Source organism: Drosophila guanche, unplaced genomic scaffold (genome assembly GCF_900245975.1).
Source record: "Drosophila guanche unplaced genomic scaffold, DGUA_6, whole genome shotgun sequence".
Lineage (NCBI taxonomy): Eukaryota > Metazoa > Arthropoda > Insecta > Diptera > Drosophilidae > Drosophila > Drosophila guanche.
Genome location: NW_022995750.1, coordinates 604823 through 623432, shown reverse-complemented (window position 1 = coordinate 623432; position 18610 = coordinate 604823). Strand labels below are relative to the sequence as shown.

At 39.6% G+C, this 18610-nt stretch overlaps 1 protein-coding gene across 23 annotated transcripts in view; it reads left to right on the top strand.

The window, feature by feature from the left end:
• The window catches only part of LOC117585948 (glutamate-gated chloride channel), a 40120-nt gene that overhangs the window by 15292 nt on the left and 6218 nt on the right, over positions 1–18610 (top strand). For 5 of the 23 annotated variants that reach the window (XM_034275728.1, XM_034275722.1, XM_034275739.1 and 2 more), the window contains exons 2-9: positions 7072–7260; positions 8168–8280; positions 11907–11977; positions 13879–13948; positions 14075–14311; positions 14387–14521; positions 17870–18022; positions 18233–18412. In XM_034275728.1, the coding sequence (XP_034131619.1) occupies positions 7199–7260; positions 8168–8280; positions 11907–11977; positions 13879–13948; positions 14075–14311; positions 14387–14521; positions 17870–18022; positions 18233–18412 (1021 nt within the window). In that variant the 5' untranslated portion in view covers positions 7072–7198. Of the gene's footprint in view, positions 1–7071; positions 7261–8167; positions 8281–8609; positions 8678–10257; positions 10326–11906; positions 11978–13878; positions 13949–14074; positions 14312–14386; positions 14522–17869; positions 18023–18232; positions 18413–18610 lie in introns of all 23 variants that reach the window. The other 18 variants (XM_034275729.1, XM_034275743.1, XM_034275746.1 and 15 more) reach the window with 6 other exon arrangements.

Below are 18610 nucleotides of genomic sequence, written 5' to 3'. Positions count from 1 at the left end.
TAATGTTGCAACAAGCACAGAAAATAGCAGAGCAAAAAAACAGCAGACAACTTTTCGCAGTAAAACAAGGAAAAAACCCCCGGAAAGCAATAAGCAGTCGAGGGGCTGCAGCAGCCATAAAAACCAAACAGTTTCCAGTTCCCCCACTTTTCAGTCTGTGAAAATGCAATCAAGTTGCAGCACCAACGACAGCAGCTCAAATCGGTGGCGACACCCAAGAAGGAGCGCCCCAAGAGCGGCAACAAAAAGTGTCAATTGACAATGAAACCGAGAACGCAAGTGGGGGGAGGCGGCATGACGGGCGCTTGCCATGGCAGGACATAAAATCCTTGGACCCCAAGTAAGTGAGTGAGGAGTCTCGGCTTTCGGTTAACGATTTGGCCATTTGGCCAAGCACTTTCCATCCGTCCGCTGGATAGCACCAGCACTAGCTATCCAGCAGATACTCCACGTTCCGTATCTGTGTCCCAGCAGCAGCAGCAGGATATACCCATTCGTAGCAGCAGGATATAGCTGGATGGATACAGCAGCATACTCGAGTGTATGCGCAATGCCAACTATTTTCGGGCCACTTGAAACTTGAAGGAAACTTGAGTGCATCCTCCCCGCCCATTCCTGCGGGGATATTTGAAGTAAAAGTTTTTGCGAGGCTCTGCTCCCATTGGAGCCCTCAATCTTCCAGGAGTTCCACTTAATTGAAATGTTTTCATTCCATCGGCCAACTCCTCCCGATTACACATTCAATATCCACAGAATTAATTGAAAGACGAGCAAGTAGGATGAGCATGAGGATGAGCGACTCATATGAGCGATAACAAAAAGTTTGTGCCATCCAAAAAGATGATCAATGATTTAATACAAGGAGCAGGGAGAGTAGGGAAAACTTAAGGAGCTTTCATATCTACATGAAAATATACTTTTTGGAGAGCATCAAAAGTGTAAATATGTAGAGAAGTTTTCTGTGGTGTAAAGTAGCAGAAAGAAAAGACGTCTGCCACATGGATATTTCAAATTTGGCTTTGCTTGCATTTTTTTGAGTATTTTTTAGAGGGAAAACTGCCTCAAGTTACTTGAAATTTGAAGAAAGAAAAATCGATATATGAAATATATCTCTGAAAAATACTTAAAAAATTACTGAACTTTGCCTTAAAACATATGGAAAATAACTCCCTCTTTTCCTATAAATTCTGCAGTAAAAATGGTGCTAATATTAATTAGCACAATTAATTATAATTATTAGATTAAATTTTTTTTTTAGTCGAAATTTCCCTTAATTATTGAAAATTTATAGAATTAGTTGCAGAAACTGTTGAATTAACCAGGAAAAACTCCAATTTACTGCACTGAAATGCAACGTTTTGGGGGTGGGAGGGCGTGGCATGCCACTCTTACTAGCGGAATGGCGATCCGACAGTAAAATGCACTTTGACAGGCGAGCGGCTTAGCGTTTGCGCCATTTTTAGGCAATTATTTACTGTGGCAGAAACAATTACACAAACACACAGACAGACAGCAGATGCATACACAAACTCAGATACAAAGCAGAATATGAGAGAAAGAGTGTCTGAGGGCCATGGGGCATGGGGCATGGGGCATGGGGCATGAGGGGCAGGAGCATGAAGGCAATGCGAAAGCCCTGAAAGCTTATCTTGACAGCCATTAAATGGCCGCAAAGCAGAGCATGTGAATATGTGATTTATGTGTATGCGAAAAAGTCTAACTGTTTGTGTCTGTATTTGTGTGTATGCGTTTAGTATCTGTGTTTATTTAGCATCTATCTGAGTATCTGTATCCATGTGTGTGTGTGGCTTGCGTGCGTGTGCATTTTTAAAAGGGAATTAAACGGTGGACGTAGCAGCAGCAGCGGCGCACGACTTCTAATCGCGCGCTTATTGCGTGTTGTCCTGACTACTGCCACGCCCACACATGCCCCCAGTCCCACACACAAGCCAATACGCTCCCCTTTACCTCTCTACGCCCTGTGGCATGCGAGTGGTCTATCATTTGTATCGCCTTTAGGGGTCTACTATTTGGTTTATTGACCCATTCTGGCCAGGCACTAGGAGGCGGCCGCGGAGCGACCAGAGGTACAATTTGTTAACGGCCATAAATCCCATACCCTCTCCGCAGCAGCAACCAATTTTCATGCAAGTTAATTTCCAGTTAAAGTTCAGATTTTCCTTCCTATAAATAAATATCACGTATACGCCACCCTTTTGATAGATGATTCCCTGCCCTCTTCCCACCACCCAGCCCTACTCCTTGGTGGCTAATAATAGAGCACACACTGCCCTTCTGCTAGAGATTTTTCTTTGGTGGCTGCTGGCTGCTGGCTGCTGGTGGCTGGCTGCTGCCTGCCTGCTCCTTCGGCTGCTTTCATTAATATTTTTGCCAGCACAAACAATGTATTGACATTTCAATTAATTATGAGCGCATGCGAGCAACAGAGACAGAACGCTAGACGGTTGGAGCAAGAGACAGAGGAAGAGGGTGGAAGGATAGAGTGTATTGGACGCGAACCGTGACCTTTTGGTGCCTCTCCTCCTTCTGCTAGCTCTCTGAGAGATGGGGAAAGTTCAAGCTCTGACATTTGCGAGATGTGCAAAGAAAGTTGATGGGAAAATGAAATGAAAAGTTTGCATGAAAGTACAAACATGTTAGGGAGAAAGGGTTTTATGGTCTTAGTGCCATTTTAGTTAGTCCAAGTAAGAGCATGGAAACATTTTAGAGGTTCTAAGAGCGCTTTTAGAAGCACTTCGGAGGCACTTCGAAAGGTTTTTGAAGAATTTTATTTGGGAGCAACATCTAAGAAATGTCACTTCAGCATACAAACTACTGAAATAACTGCAAAGTTTGATGGAAAATGCGCGTAAATATTCAAATAATTTATGGTGTATTTAAGTTGCTCTAATAAACTAAAAGATCACCCCTCTCTCTCTCTCTCTCGCTGCTATGCAAACGCACTTTGACATTTTGCAAACACACACCTTTCACGTGTATCTCTCTTTCTGTATCGTTGCCTGTCTGCTCGTTTCGTTCGCTTTTCTTTTTCCAATTTTGGCCTTTTCCCCGAAATGTCATCAAACCAACTCGGCAGCTACAGCGGCAACGACGGCGGCGGGGCCATTGTGGTTGTCGTTTCCGGCTTGAACTGAATTCAATGTTTATCTGTGGAAACTGTCGCTCTCAGTGTCTCTGCTCTTTGCTCTGGGAAAATGTTAAAGTTAAGTCAAAAGTCTCCGTTGCTGCCCCACCAACACGGAGGAGGTGAGAGCTTTATGCAAATCCTAGCACACACAGAAAGAGGTCCTAAACGCAAAATGCTACTAAGCCCACTTACTTACAATTTAGCAAAGAAAATAAAACCAAAGAGAGCGAGGGAGAGCATACACAGAGATAGAGAGAGAGAGAGAGAGAGAGAGAAATCATATTGCGAAAAACGAGAGTGTAAAATTCTTTATTTTTTGCATAGTACATGCCATAAGAACGAGCGGAACGGGGGGCCCGGGGGAACGTACCGAAACGAGGGGCAAAACGTGGCGTAGCGGACGAATAAAACAACAACAAGCAGCAACAAAAAACGGAATCCCAGAGCTTTATGGCACGCACACAGCCATGCATACACAATACACAGACACACACTCGTCGTATAACACTTGACTTTATTCGCAAGTGCCTTAATAGTGTGCGTGTGCATGAATCTGTGTGTGTGAGTGTGAGTGTGATGTGAGTGTGGACTACTTTCTGGTTCTGTGCGGGCGTTCGGCACAAAATCCAATCAACATAACGAGCTACAAGCGCCGCTGAGCGCCCCGGCATAAAAACGCAAAAAATACATACGTAAATGTGTGTGTGTGTGTGAGTGTGTAGTGGTTGTGCGTGTGTGTTGGAAACACTGGAAGAAATTATGTTGCAAGGGGATAAAGGCCCCTTAAGCCCCAAAAGCCCCTGAACCATCACCCTCACCCACACCAGTCCCGCCTGAATGGAGTCCCAATCCCCCTTGAATAATCTTTTCAAAATTGTGATTGAAGGAACTTATGTCGGGGATTTTGGTATAACAAAAATATGAATAAATGTGAAATAAATCTGATAGATTGGTGGCGCTCAGGGTTTACAAATGGAACGGAATCCTTTCTGGAATGTAGCTTTGAGCGAAATCTAAAAACATGCAAAATGGCCTGGACATGTTGGATGCTGTTCGATCACTGTCTGAGCCAACATGTTCGATCATTACTGCTACTCCCACCCAGAGAGACTTTATGTTTTGTTCATTTCAATTATGGAATCTCTGCCAGAGATTCCTCCAACTCCGGTCATAATCAATCTTTAAGTCGCTTTTTGCCACTGTTTTCCATGCCGTTCATTCAACTTTTGTGTTTTAACAAGGCGGCTAAAACGGCGGTTCAAAACCAGCGGCTGACTGACAGAAGTGCTGTTCTTGCATGTTGTTGTTGCTTCTGTGTGTGGGAGAACACACATTGCCTAGCTGGGAAAAAGTGTGTCGACGAGACCACACCACACTCTCACGCACAAACAAATGAAATAAAAGTAAACCCATTTACACCACACACAAATACATACACACTTTGAGGAAGGGGGAGTGGGGTAGGGGCATTTGGCGCCAACTGCTTTGGCAAGCTGAAAATGTGGGACATTTGGCAGTCGCATTCGCATTGTTAACTTTCTTTGACAGCGGGCCAGAAAAACAAAACACAAACAAACAAACACACACAGAGAGCGCAACAAAAATAAGGGACCTCCTAGGGTCCATGTCCTCTCTGCCAGTGCAATCGCTGGGTCTCCTTTTATTTTTCTGCTTATTATGACTACCCCCCGCTGCGTCTTATGATTTTGATTGGGGTAAAAATAACACCATAATGCGCGTTTATTCTGCTTTGGCATCAAGTTGTACTCGAAGGATCGGTGGAACAAACATCCCTCTCGAATGTCAGCGAACTTAAAGAGACTTCGTGCTTCAAAACATCACTTAAATGCGGTTTTTCCCAGCAGCAAGATCAGCACAAGCAGAATTGCCATGTAAAATGAAGCAACAATCTCCTTTCAGCGTCACCTTCTCCTCTCGATGCAGGCACGAATCTTGCATGGCACAGCAAGTACTGAGCTAAGTTTCAGGTAGCCCTATAAAGATTGATATTTGAACGTGCCTGGAGCACGCAGAGAGGAATAGTAACCACAGAAAAAATTAATTTGTCAGTATGTTTTTGTGTGTTCATAGTAATGTCTCCCATGATAGTTTTGCAATAATTTTTTTCACACATTTCTTCGATGCCAAAACCAATTTATGTACATGTAATCTCTCTGGTGACATGGTGGGTGCATGGTGTGGCCTTACTTTTCTGGCCTTTTTCCTGCGGTGTATCTTTATCTGCAACTATGGCCACAACTGCAGCCAGTGGGGTGTCCGTGTATTTATGGGTTGCAAATTGAAGACACAGCAGTAGCAGCACCAGCAGCCAATTAACACAGCACGAACGAATCTCAATCGAATCGCCATGTCCAGCCCAGTCCAGCCTCCTGTTTGTAGCCTGTTGCCATTCCATGCTCAACCCATTCTACCCCATTATGATGCCCATTGTGTATGTGTTGCATGAACCTTTCAACAAATTGATTATTTGCATTGAGATCCTACAGTCTGCTGCATACTGCCGCCTGCAACAACTATAATGGCACTCGACTCGGTCATGGCCACGGCAGATGTTCGTTCGTTCTGCCTGTCTCTGTCTGCCCGTCGCTCTCTCTCTCTCTCTCTCTCTCTCTCTCTCTCTCTCTCTGAATATGCGTCAGAAACGGGCGTGGCAGCCACACGCACTTATCACCCATGCAACAGCAACAGCAGAGGCAGCAGCAGCAGGAGCCCATCGACCACTGGAGTGAAGAGAAAAATGCTTATAAAAGGATTAATTCGATTCCAATATACGCACAGACGCACACGGCACATCCCACATCCCACATTCCCCATTCCCCATCCAACCACTGCGGGTACCTACCATTTTGCATTTCCACATTTTCCATTCGGTATTCAGGCTTTCCTCTCTTTTGGGGCAAGCATCTCTGGTCGACAGATATCAGCTGGGGATATTGCCAGTCATTGTGTGTGGCATTGTTTTAAATGCCCCCAAACCATAATGATTGTTGCAAAATGAAACGAACAGAAGAGAATGAGAGCGTAAGCAAAGAATGTCTGCGAGTGTGTGGGAGTATGCTTTGAAAGAGTATTGCAAGAAGGATATAAGGATTGGAAAGTGGAGTCTGTGGATAAGAGATACATCAACCCTGAAAAATATTTTATATATTTGCACTGATAAATAGTCTTATTTCTTCCTAATTTACCGGACGAAAAACTTTTCAGTCGGTAGCCCGACCATCTCTGAAAGATACCTGAAATATCTTTTTAAGAACCTACAATTGTTAGAGCATTTCAACTTCATCTTTTGGGCCCGACACAACTTCAACTTCTTATTCCCCATGGCCTTTGTGTGGATTGCGTTGGCTGAGTGGCGGATTGCAATATTCATTCTTCATGCAACTTAATGGATGCACCGCTGCCTCCTGAAACAGATTAAAGCTCCATTTATTGGTGTGGCAAAACCTTTTAAACTTTCAATTTCGGGAATCAGGAAGTGTGTGCCATAGCGCAGGATTAACTTAATTTATTTCCAACACACGGAGACAGAGACGCACACAGCCACAGATAGAGATGCCACAGAGAGTTGCACATCTACAGATACAGATAGAGACAGGGAAGGAGGCTGCAAACGACCGTTGCATAGATTGAATTGCATTTCAGGTGATGCCAGGGCACAGATTGGCCAAAATAGCATGTTAATTGGTCTAAATTTGATTTCCAATTTACACCCACACACAAATGCCACACACCCCATCCTGTGTCTAGGTCGCAGGTTGGCAGAGTGCGAGGGTGCCATGGTGCAAGACTGAATCTGCGGCGTAATCCGAGTGCTTGTTAGGTGCCGAAAATTATTCAATGAACTACCGTATCGATAGAATTATCAAAGTAGTTCATATTTCTCCCTTCCTTTCGAATTTCAGAGGCCACACACATCAGCAGCAGGAGCAGGCTAAGGAGAAGGAGCAGGAGCAGGAAGCTGCGATCCACACCCATATCTAAGCACCGAAGGCCACACACAGCAGGAGAAAGACACACCGAGGCCTAGCCATGGGCAGTGGACACTATTTCTGGGCGATTTTTTACTTTGCCAGCCTCTGCAGTGCTTCACTGTAAGTACACAGTAGATACCTAACCATTCCCCCTTCACACACACGCACACACACACTCTCTCATATTAAGAGACCAGCATAAGCTTTTTCTTGATTTTTCTAGATATGTATTATTACCGCTTTAATCATTTTTTGTGTTTGCCTAGCTGTGTCCTAGTACTACTTCGGCCTCGCCTTTTCGCTGCTGCACATCAGTCTGAGTCGGCTTACAGTTACTGCTAAAAGTAAAACACCAACCAACCAGCCGCTCTTCATAATTTGTTGCTTACGCGTGGCTCTGTAGTATCAGCACTTAAGCGCCGGGCAAGTGGCTTTCCAAAATGGCAATTTACATACAATTGTCATTAATTTTTGTGGCGCACTGACACTGCACAAGCAGAGCCCATGCCTCGCTTTCGAGGGGCAGTAAATACGATACATACATATATCGGTTAATGCCCCTCCTCCTCCTCCACTTAATGGCTGAAGTAGTCGTGTAGTTTATGCCTCTTTCATCCACTTTACTTTACAAAAACACAGAATACTACTCGTCCTCACGCCTTTTTCTCTCATTAAAATGTAATTAAATTTTCGTGTAATATTTTTGTCGGAGCATAAATTTTGGAATTATTTACGCTCAAGTCGAGGCCAGAGTCAGCAGAAAATACGCATCCTCTATGTGACTTTGGTTTCTTCTTCTGATAAGTGCGACAGTGTATAATAATCTCTCTCTTTTTAATGCAAAATAAAAACACCCTGATTCCACCTCTAATTTGTACATAAGAAAATCAAAAAATATTCAAAAAAACGATGCTGTATGAAGCTTTTTTTCCAAAAATATTCAACATAAATTTCAAGCTTAAGTCCAAAGAAAAATTTGCTTCTAAAATTATACCGTTCGTACGTTATCCCCATATCCTGATTTCAGAGCAAATAATGCCAAAATAAATTTCCGAGAAAAGGAGAAAAAAGTCTTAGATCAAATTTTAGGTGCAGGCAAATACGACGCACGTATCCGACCATCCGGAATCAATGGCACAGGTGAGCATACCCTCTAATATAACACCAACTAATACTATTACTCTATTTGGAATACCCTTAAATTTGAGTTTTGTGTTTTTGTTTTTTTTTTTTTAAGCTTTTTTCCGTTTCAAGTGCTCTCAAAAACAAAAACATGATATTTAGTGTTAGTTATAACGAAAATAACGAAAAATCGAATCGAAATTATAGCGATAATCTAAGTAACTAACTTAGTTTAGTTTATATTCAGCCGACATTCAGTTCGCTCAGAGTTTAGTTAAGTTATAAATTCACTTTTTTGCAAAATGTTGTCGATAAACTCACAATTTAAACCCCAAACTTTATGCCAGATGGTCCCGCCATAGTCAGAATCAATCTATTCGTACGAAGTATTATGACGATTAGTGATATCAAAATGGTAAGTCCACTTACACATGGAGAACCCAACCCAGCAAGCAAATACAACTAGCGAGAAGCCAGTACTATCATTCGAAAACAGAATTCGATCAAACAAACATTGGATAGAGATTCGATAATCCCCCAACTCCCCCAATTCACACTCCTCTTTCAATGTCTCTATCTGTCTCTGTCTTTTACTCTGCCACATCTATCTAGAAATGCTCCTGCCTCACACAAACACACACCCACAATCACACCCACACACCCACACCCATTCGTTTTTGTTATCTCTTTCTCCTCTATGCGTATAAATACATACATATGTATATTCCCAACCAGCCCACATATTGAGTTTGATTTTTTTGCCACTTTTTTATGGCCGATTTTCCTGTACAAGTCTTTCTGTACCTTCCTGTATGTACGTTATCCTTTGCGTTCATGTTGTTCTGCTGGGCTCTAGAGACCCAGCAAATCGAACGTTTGTTTGTTTCCCAATTTTTAATTTAGTTCAATAACTACATTCAAGTGTTGGCCACTCGAGGTGGCTGCCCTCCTCATAAAGCAAGTGCAAACTGTGTCCTTCACGCTCATTTCTTTCCATATATATTGTATGTGTTTTTTTCTCCCCCGTTAACACAAACCATTTATTGGACATTTAAAATCGATTATCCTACCCGTCCCCTTGAATTACGAAACGATGCGCAACGTTTTTGCAAGAGTTCATTTTTTGCATTGCAGTTCGTTGTTTTTTTTTATTAATTTAATTACGAATAAAGTTTGTCCTGATTTCCAGTTCATTTTGTGTTGACTTTTGCCACAGCAGCAGCAGCAGCAATGACATCATTAACAATGTAAAAGCATCATAAATATTTGCAAAAATAGCACAGGCGCTCACACTCCAACACACACCCACGCTGAAATACATATATGTATATGACAAATATCCGAGTATATATTGTATATCTACGCTTAAAGCTCTATTCAGCTATTAAGGCATATAAATTAGAAGTTTTTTTTCAATACACAATACACGAATTTCCATTTGTATTTTTACTAATTTCCACACACATCTAAACACCACACCACACCACACCACCCCACCACCACCCCAGTTTGAGTCAAAAAACCCACTCCCCTCGAAGGTCACAAACCACCGCCACTACTCCATAAACAAGAAAAACAAAAGCAATTTTAGTCTTAGCTTAACTTAGCTTATACAGCAGAAAAGTACTCTTTACGCATAGCTTTACCTTCTTTGTATCTGTAGAATGTAAGAGAACAGAACAACAACACCAAAGAAAAGCCAAAGCAACAGCGAAAAGAAAAAGAAAAGCCATAAAATAAAACTTTATTACAGTGGGAAGGCGGCCGCCTAAGGAAAAGTGTTGCCTGCGCTCGCATAAAGAATCTACAAAAAAGTGTTGCCTGCCTTTGGCCGAGGGCGCCTCAAATAAAATCTCGTTTTTCTCTTTTTGGTTCATTTTTTAAGTTTTCTTGGGCGCAACAGCTGTTGCTTATAAAAACCATTTTTTCCAAACAACAAAAAAAAAAAGAATTTAAAAAAATAGTATTGTCCATATGTATCGTCTACCCCTCCAGATGGTCCCGCCGTTGTGCGCGTCAACATATTCGTACGAAGTATATCGAAAATCGATGATGTGACTATGGTAAGTGCCCCTCACGCCGCGTCTAATCCTCCACCAACAAACTGCAAATCTTAGGACCTACCCTTTGACCTCCTCCTCTTCAACTCCACCTCCTTCGTCTCGTGAGATACGTGATAGGGTTCTTGTTGTCGTTGTTGTTCTTGTATTCCGCTCTATTTCTCTCTAAGGGTAAAAAAGACAAAAGATACCACAGAAAAAAATATCTTATATTATAATATATTTTATATATATATCTACTTATAATACATATCAATGAACTATGTTTGACTATCGATGTGATTAATTGATTTTTCGTCCATTTGATGATTTCCTTTTGTACATTTTCGCCTTCAGTTCCTTTTACGAAAGTTTTTAGCAAAATTCTCTCTCGCATTAGTTTTTGTTTCAATTTGCATTTTCTCAAATTAGAAAGCTCTCTTCCGTTTGCATTGGTAATTGAATTAGTTTTATTCTTCTTTTCTTCATTATATAATTATACAACAAACAAAAATGTAAAAAATACAAAGCAAAACGAAAATGTCTTTTTGGATCTCTTTCCTGTACACATCTCTCGCTAACTCCTTCTGTCACTCACTAGTTGTCTATCTGTCTCTCTCAATCTATCTCTCTCTCTATTGCTATCTCTTTTAATTTGTAACAAGAAATAAAATAAAATAATCTCTAGATAACAAATTAATTTCTACAGCTCTCTCTCCCTCTGTCTGTCTTTCTGTAAAAAAAGCTCTATAAAAAATCGTAATGTTAATTGTTAATTATTAAATTAATATTGAATTAATCTTGTATCCAAATTGAATTCATCATTAAAAATGCGACCTACAGATGTGCATTCATGTGGAGGATTAAATGCTGCTATTCATTTTCTCGACGAAATTTACTTAATTTGATTTATCATTTTTTTGCTGCTGTTCGTATGTACTAAATATTTAGTGGAACAATGGATATGAAAATGTGAAAATGTGTGTTCTTGTTTTGTCGATGTATGTCCTTTTGTGTATGCGTGTGTCGTCCCCCTAAACCCTCACTCTTTCCCCCAAGTAATCCAATGGAAAATAGTTGTTCTTTGTTTTTTGCGTTGGTTTCCTCCCACCCCTTAAAATCATAACCGAAATTGAAAATGTGTGTGTGGCATGTATTCTTCAAAGCGCAATGAACAACTATGCAAAAATTTCAACCATAAAAAAAAAAGAAAAATAATATAGAATGAATAAAAATCGAATCTACAACTAAAAATCAAATTAGCAAGCAAACTAAAAATCCAGCAAAACAATACGACATAACATGCAGAATACTCAAATTTTTTTAAATGAGATCCATGCAGACATTTTTCTTCCATTCGAATATTGTTTGTTTAGTATTCAATTAAATTTTTGTTAACATTTTCAGATTTTCTTGTTGAGTTTTTTCTGTGTGTTTTCCTTTGATTTTCCATAACATTTCGTGCACACACATATGAAAATTCATCAAATAAATAGCTTGTAAGCCTTAAAAGGTAGTTAGTAAGTATAATTAAGATTCCGACTAAGTTCAGGTTCAGGATGGCAGATTGATTGATGATCGATGATTGATGATGCATTTTTGTAGCTAATTTGGCCACAATGGTGAAGGTGAACATGTTCCTGCGATCCATATCGAAGATTGATGATTACAAAATGGTGAGTCCGCCTCAAAGGATCGAGCACATCCACAACAACAACTACACAACCACAAAAACTACAGCTACAAACCCAGTCACACACACACAACCCCAAAAAGCCGCTTACTATCTCTCACTTTTGCTGTCTGTCAATGTGTGTGCCGTGTGTGCGTGTGTGTGTGCTCGTAATAAATGCCGAAAATTTGGAATAATTTGTGTATGCCTATGAGTGGCAGCGCCTCTCTCCGAATGGAATAGTTGTACATTTTTCGTAAACAGAAACTCAATTGTAAACTATATCTAATAATTGTATAAAATATACGTGCATATCTTTAATTGTACAAAATACGATTATGTATCTATGGTTTTCTTTTTTCATTTCTTTCGACTCAGAGGCTCTCCTGCTTAAACGCTTTTGTGTCTCTCTCTCTTCCAATCACCGCCACAAACGATGCCACATGCTAGAGATCGAACTCTGTCTCTTAAATGCAAGCAAAATACCAGCGAAAGTACTACTAAAAAAACCTACGTTTAAGTATTAGCTATAGTTTAAGCATAAATTTAAGTGAGGAACCAACCACCAACCTCCACAGATACAGCCACCGCCATTCACCTTAAACAATCTTTGAAACCTACAAGAAAACTCCCCACGTTCTCTCATTCAATATCATTTTCCTTCGATTTCGGTTTCGTTTTCATTTAAATTCAATTTTGACAAGAAAATATGGTTTCAAAACTGCTTTAGTATACATAAATGAAAAACAGGTTATTACATGCAGAATTTAAACGGAAAATAGAGCCACAAATCCATTTCACACAACTCAACAATCCTCTGCAGTTTTGCTCTGGTACAAAAAAAGCGACAACTGCCACACGACGCAAAGATAACAGAAATACAGGAAAACGACATTTAAAAGAGCCCCATACCCATATTTATAAAAAGTAGTCTTTTTTATTCACTTTCCCGAATAGGAAACGATGTTCATGCTTTTCTGTCAAAATTTTTGATAGTTTTACGAGTGACAAACACCAACAGAAGTGGTAGTAGCTCTCATTAGGGCCATCAAACAGGGTTTTTCCATACACTTTTTATGTTTCAGAGTCCCAAGTTTTGAGTTACCAAAATGTTCCATCCTTTGATGTGTGGCATTCTCGACCACTTTTTGCATGAGTTTTAATTAGTTTTCTATGAAAATTCTTTAGGAATACTACTTAAAGTTATCAAAGATTTTATCGCATGAAAATTTAATTTTTAAGTTAGATTTTAAGCCATAAATATAAATTATTCATATAATATTTAATTTAATTTATTTAAAGAATGTTTTAGATATATTTGAATGTCCATGAATCTATGTATGTTTAAGACACCTTTGCTTTTGTCTTTTGACTCCGCTTGCCACCTCCTTGCTTGATTGCTGTTTGCTCTTTTTTGCCTGCCTTTTTGCCTGTGCAACACGTTGCATGCCCTGCATTTTGTTGTATTATGAAGTGTTTACTAGGCATTCAGACATGAAACAAAATGCTGAGGTCCTTAAAATCATATATATATACGTATATATACAGTATATAAAGGAGATGTATAGTTAATATACATGCCAAAAAAACCCCCCCAAAAATTTCGACATGCCTTGCTCTCGCCTCTTTTCATATTCAAACCAAACAAAAAATAAAGAAAGAAATTGCATTCTTTGCTAATCCCTAATCAAGTAAAATTAAATGAAATTGAGAACCTCCTCCACTCGAAACACAAAGAAAATTCCATTGAAAATTTGCATTGTAGTTGAAAATTGAATTGAACCGAAAAATCGATCCATGAAAAGCAGCAGCCACCCTTTGATTTCCTTTACTAATGAGAGTTTTTCTTTACCACCAACCAACCTATGAACACCGTTCGACTCGATTATCCTTGGAATCCTTCAGGAGTACAGTGTTCAGTTAACATTCCGAGAGCAATGGACGGATGAGCGTCTGAAGTTCGACGATATTCAGGGTAAGTCGGAAAAGATACCTAAAAATTTCATAAAATAACAGAAAACGTAAATGAAACTTTTTCTTTAAAGTGTAAATCATTTTTCTTTAATATTATTTTTGTATTTTTGTATCCGATCTTTCAAAGGTCGGCTCAAATACCTCACACTGACGGAGGCGAACCGAGTCTGGATGCCGGATCTTTTCTTCTCAAACGAGAAGGAGGGACACTTTCACAACATAATCATGCCCAATGTGTATATACGCATATTTCCCAACGGTTCAGTTCTGTACAGTATACGTATCTCGCTGACATTGGCTTGTCCAATGAATCTCAAACTATATCCATTGGATAGACAGATATGTTCATTGAGAATGGCCAGTTGTAAGTGTTGAAACGATACAGTATCTAACGGGCCAACTAACACCTCTAACCACATTCATAACCCAACCCAAACAGATGGCTGGACCACAAATGATTTGGTGTTCCTTTGGAAGGAGGGTGACCCGGTGCAGGTCGTTAAGAATTTACACCTACCTCGCTTCACTTTGGAGAAGTTTCTGACTGATTACTGTAACAGTAAAACCAACACGGGTACGTCTCTGTTCCTCCACTGTCCTCTCTCCTTCCTTCTACCGCCTTCAAAACGTTTTCTTCGACTCTACTTCTACTTCTACTTCTACTTCTACTTCTACTTCTACTCGAATACTTCTCTACTACTCGTCTATCTACTCGTATCTATCTTTTCCATAGCTTGTCTTTTTGTTGCATGCCTTTTAACCTTTTCAGTAAATGTTTCAAAATGTGTAAACAGCCTCATAACCACTTCATAGCACACATTTCCATATCGTTTTGCTGCTGCTCTGCTCTCTGCTTTCGACAATCCCGAATCGAATCGATCCCCGTAAGCAGCAATTTTTTACGACTCACACACGCACACACAAACATCCATTCTCCATAGTGGTAGTAGTCGTTCCACACCCGCATTTAGATACACTTTCAGGAACACAGATACGAGTACTCGAAGCAATTTTTACCTTGCTACTTTTTATGAGCACTTGCGCGCGCTTTTCCTCCTGCCCCCGCTATAAATGTTTTTAACTATTCAGGAAGCACAGAAGGGCAGGAGAGTAAACTGATGAAATGTAAGAAGCAAAATGTACGACAAAAGCCGTAAGGAAACTAAATTAATCGAGGAAATTGTCTGCAACGTTGTTTAAACTTTGCACAAAGAGACATCAAAGATGGTTCCCGATGATGATGATGATCCTGACGATGATGTGCAGGTACTACGAACGCATTGCAAACAACGAATGCAAAGAGATTCTTTTTTTGTACAAGTTCTGAGGTAAAAAGAACTGTGTGTGTGTGCAATAGAGTTCCAATGCAACGAGTAGAGGATTCATTTGAGTTTGTTTACCAAAGTATTTTCAATATTTATTTAAGGAAAAACTCAGCACCTGAAACGCCTCAAACGTTAGAGTAGCATTTAGAGGAAGTTTATTTTAGAAGTTCATACCCAGTTAGTGGGCTGTCCTTTATTCGCATCATAACCCATCCGTGAAGAGATCCGTGAGGTAGTTAATACAGAGCCTTGCATAAATCAGTCTTACAATGAGAAAGGACTCTTGAGACGCTTCTTACGTGTCACAACTTTTATACCCGGTACTCTGTTAGTTAATCTGTACCTTAATGTTTTTTATTTTTTGTTCGAGTTTTACATTGACATTTTACATGTTTTCTACATATGTATTCTACATCTACATCACTTCTTACGGCAACAGCTCTTTTAGCTTTTTAGAGAATGCGCAAAACATAAAAAAGCTGCTGGGCGGGCTGGGTTTAGCCACTGCAAATTGACTTCTTCATTCTGGCTATAATAATAATCCAATCTGATCTCAATTCGGTGATCTGATAAATATGGTCATTCCCTACGGAATAGTTTTCACTTATCTTCAGAATTGTGGACACAGGGGGAATATCGAAATACACTTGTAACAGTGTGAGCACACAGAAGTCGGGATACAAAACTTGGTTGCCCTATCTCTTATGGTCTCTCAGTACTAGGCGCTCACAAGGACGGACAGACGGACGGACAGACAGACATGGCTATATCGACTCTGCTATTGAATGTGGGGTCGGAAACGCTTCCTTTTGTGTGTTACATTTGCTCCACGCAAATACAATATACCCTATTTACTCTTCGAGTACCGGGTATAAAAAGAAAACATTTCGTTTGCAATTCTCTAAAGTAACATGAAAAAAAGGAAGAAGAACTATTCTAATTAAAGAGGCGTCAGCTCACATTTAATAGACAAATAGTATATTTTATGTTTAATTGTTTATATTTTAAAAATTTGTCTCTTGTAATACTAGCCTTGGTATATTGGTCTGTGTGTTCATGCAGGGCTCTTGTCCAATGAAAACCAAATCATCCCCATCATTCTAAATATCCAAGAAAGTGTCTAAGCTTTCTTCATACTAAAAATAAGATATTTATGATTTTCTATTCTCAAAGTTCGTGTTGGCATGAGCAAGCCTGAATGTATCCTATTTTCTCCCTTATTTTAAGCCAAAAAAAAAACAATGACATACGTAGTATTCTTTAAGATATATAATATATAAGATATACTCGTACATTTATTAACATAGATGTTGCCAGTAGTGTTCTTTGCAATTTTAGTATTCTCTCTCGCTGTCTTTCTCTTTCTCTGTCGCATTGACAGTTACTTGCTCACATAAAGTTTATTAATTCTATATCTTCTATGAGCGTTTTTTTGCGGAGTAAGAAATGTGTGAGAGCTCGTGTTAAGGTACGATTCGAATGCGCTTCTGCTGTAATCAGAGCGAGCGAGGCTGCTTCGTTTGATTGATGAGAAGCCCAGACCGAAACAGAACCAAAGCAAAGCCAAAAGCCACAGTGCGAATTGTGCCAGATGTGCCAGGATGTGCAACGAAATATATTTGTTCTAGATAACCTCGAAAATCCAGAAACCCAGAACCACACACGCAGCCCAGCAAACAAACAAACGCTTACAAACATATCTGAAAAGGGAACACACACACAAAAAATAAACAGAGAGAAATTACAATCAACTAAAACTACGATTCACAATGAACAAAGTTTCCCAAAAGTATCAAGGGAAAAATATGAGAATGTTTTCAAATAATAAAACACCTTTGTCTTGAAGAGTATGGAACGCATTTGCCAACAAATTAACGGAAATGAAGCATACAACAAAGGGGCTGGGGCGGTGCCCAATGGGGCGTGCTACCGTACTCGATGGGCGTGCCAGGAAGTGTAGGGAGAATGGAAATTCGAACATCGAACGTCAAAAACTTCATTTCCGTTAAGATTTTTGTTGTGCAAAAAAAAAAGGAAAAAAAACAGTCAGAAAATTGAAATTGCTGTTGGATCTACTTTTTGCCTATGATGCAATTTTTTTCTTTTGATTTTATAATTTTCCACTCTCTGTGTGTCTCCCCACCAGCTTCTCGGTTTTTTCTGTAAATACATTACCACACCACCACCACCACCACCACTGCTCCCGTTTTCCCCACTCTGCCACTGCATTTTCTTTTTCCCCGCTCCCACCAACCATTTTCTGTACAGACAAAAAAACAAACGCAAAATTCTTCTATAATAAGTGTGTGAGTTTTTTTGTTGGTTTTCTTTCTCTTGGCAAAATTTGTTAGAAAGCAATACACAATTTTTATGTTTCTTCTCTCTCTCTCTCTCTCTGTCAAAATCTTTAATTATTGTAAAATATATTGGATATCCACTAACTAAACTATCTATCTGTCTGTGTGTGTACTATATGTGAAACCAAAAATACGAATACGAAAACGAAAACGAAGCAAAAGAATACCACTTTTTAAAAGACATCCTTCCCAATTAGATTTTGAGTTTGACACAGTTTTATATACCTTGTATACTCATAGGTGAATACAGTTGCCTCAAAGTCGATCTACTATTCAAGCGAGAATTCTCATATTACTTAATACAAATTTATATACCATGCTGTATGTTGGTCATTGTATCATGGGTATCATTTTGGCTGGATCAAGGCGCAGTGCCAGCGCGTGTGTCATTGGGTGAGTAAAAGAAAAACTCGAAAAAAGATTACCAGGATACTCTACAGTCGAAACGAATCGATTTAAATCCTGCCAACTGCATTGGGAATTATCGAGCAACCAACATGTTCGATCACTCTCTCTCTTTGATCTACAAAATATTATCTTGTCTCGAATTTATTAAATTGTTTCGTGCATCGTTGCGATTAATTGAATTTCTCTTTCTGGCAGGTGTCACCACTCTTTTGACCATGGCAACACAAACATCGGGCATTAATGCATCACTGCCACCAGTATCCTATACGAAGGCGATTGACGTATGGACCGGCGTCTGTTTGACCTTCGTGTTCGGGGCATTGCTTGAGTTTGCCTTAGTGAACTATGCATCCCGTTCAGGTTCGAATAAAGCTAGTAATTGAGATTTGATATGCTTCTTAACAACCTTATAAATGTTAATTAATCGATGGTGTTTTTTCCTTTTTTTTACTACTATTTTTGACTGTTGCTTTTTATTGTAACTCGAGTGAAATATGTAATACCAAATACCAATACTACTACCTATATAACATATACGCATAATGTGTATATGTATATGTCTGCCGTTAAGTG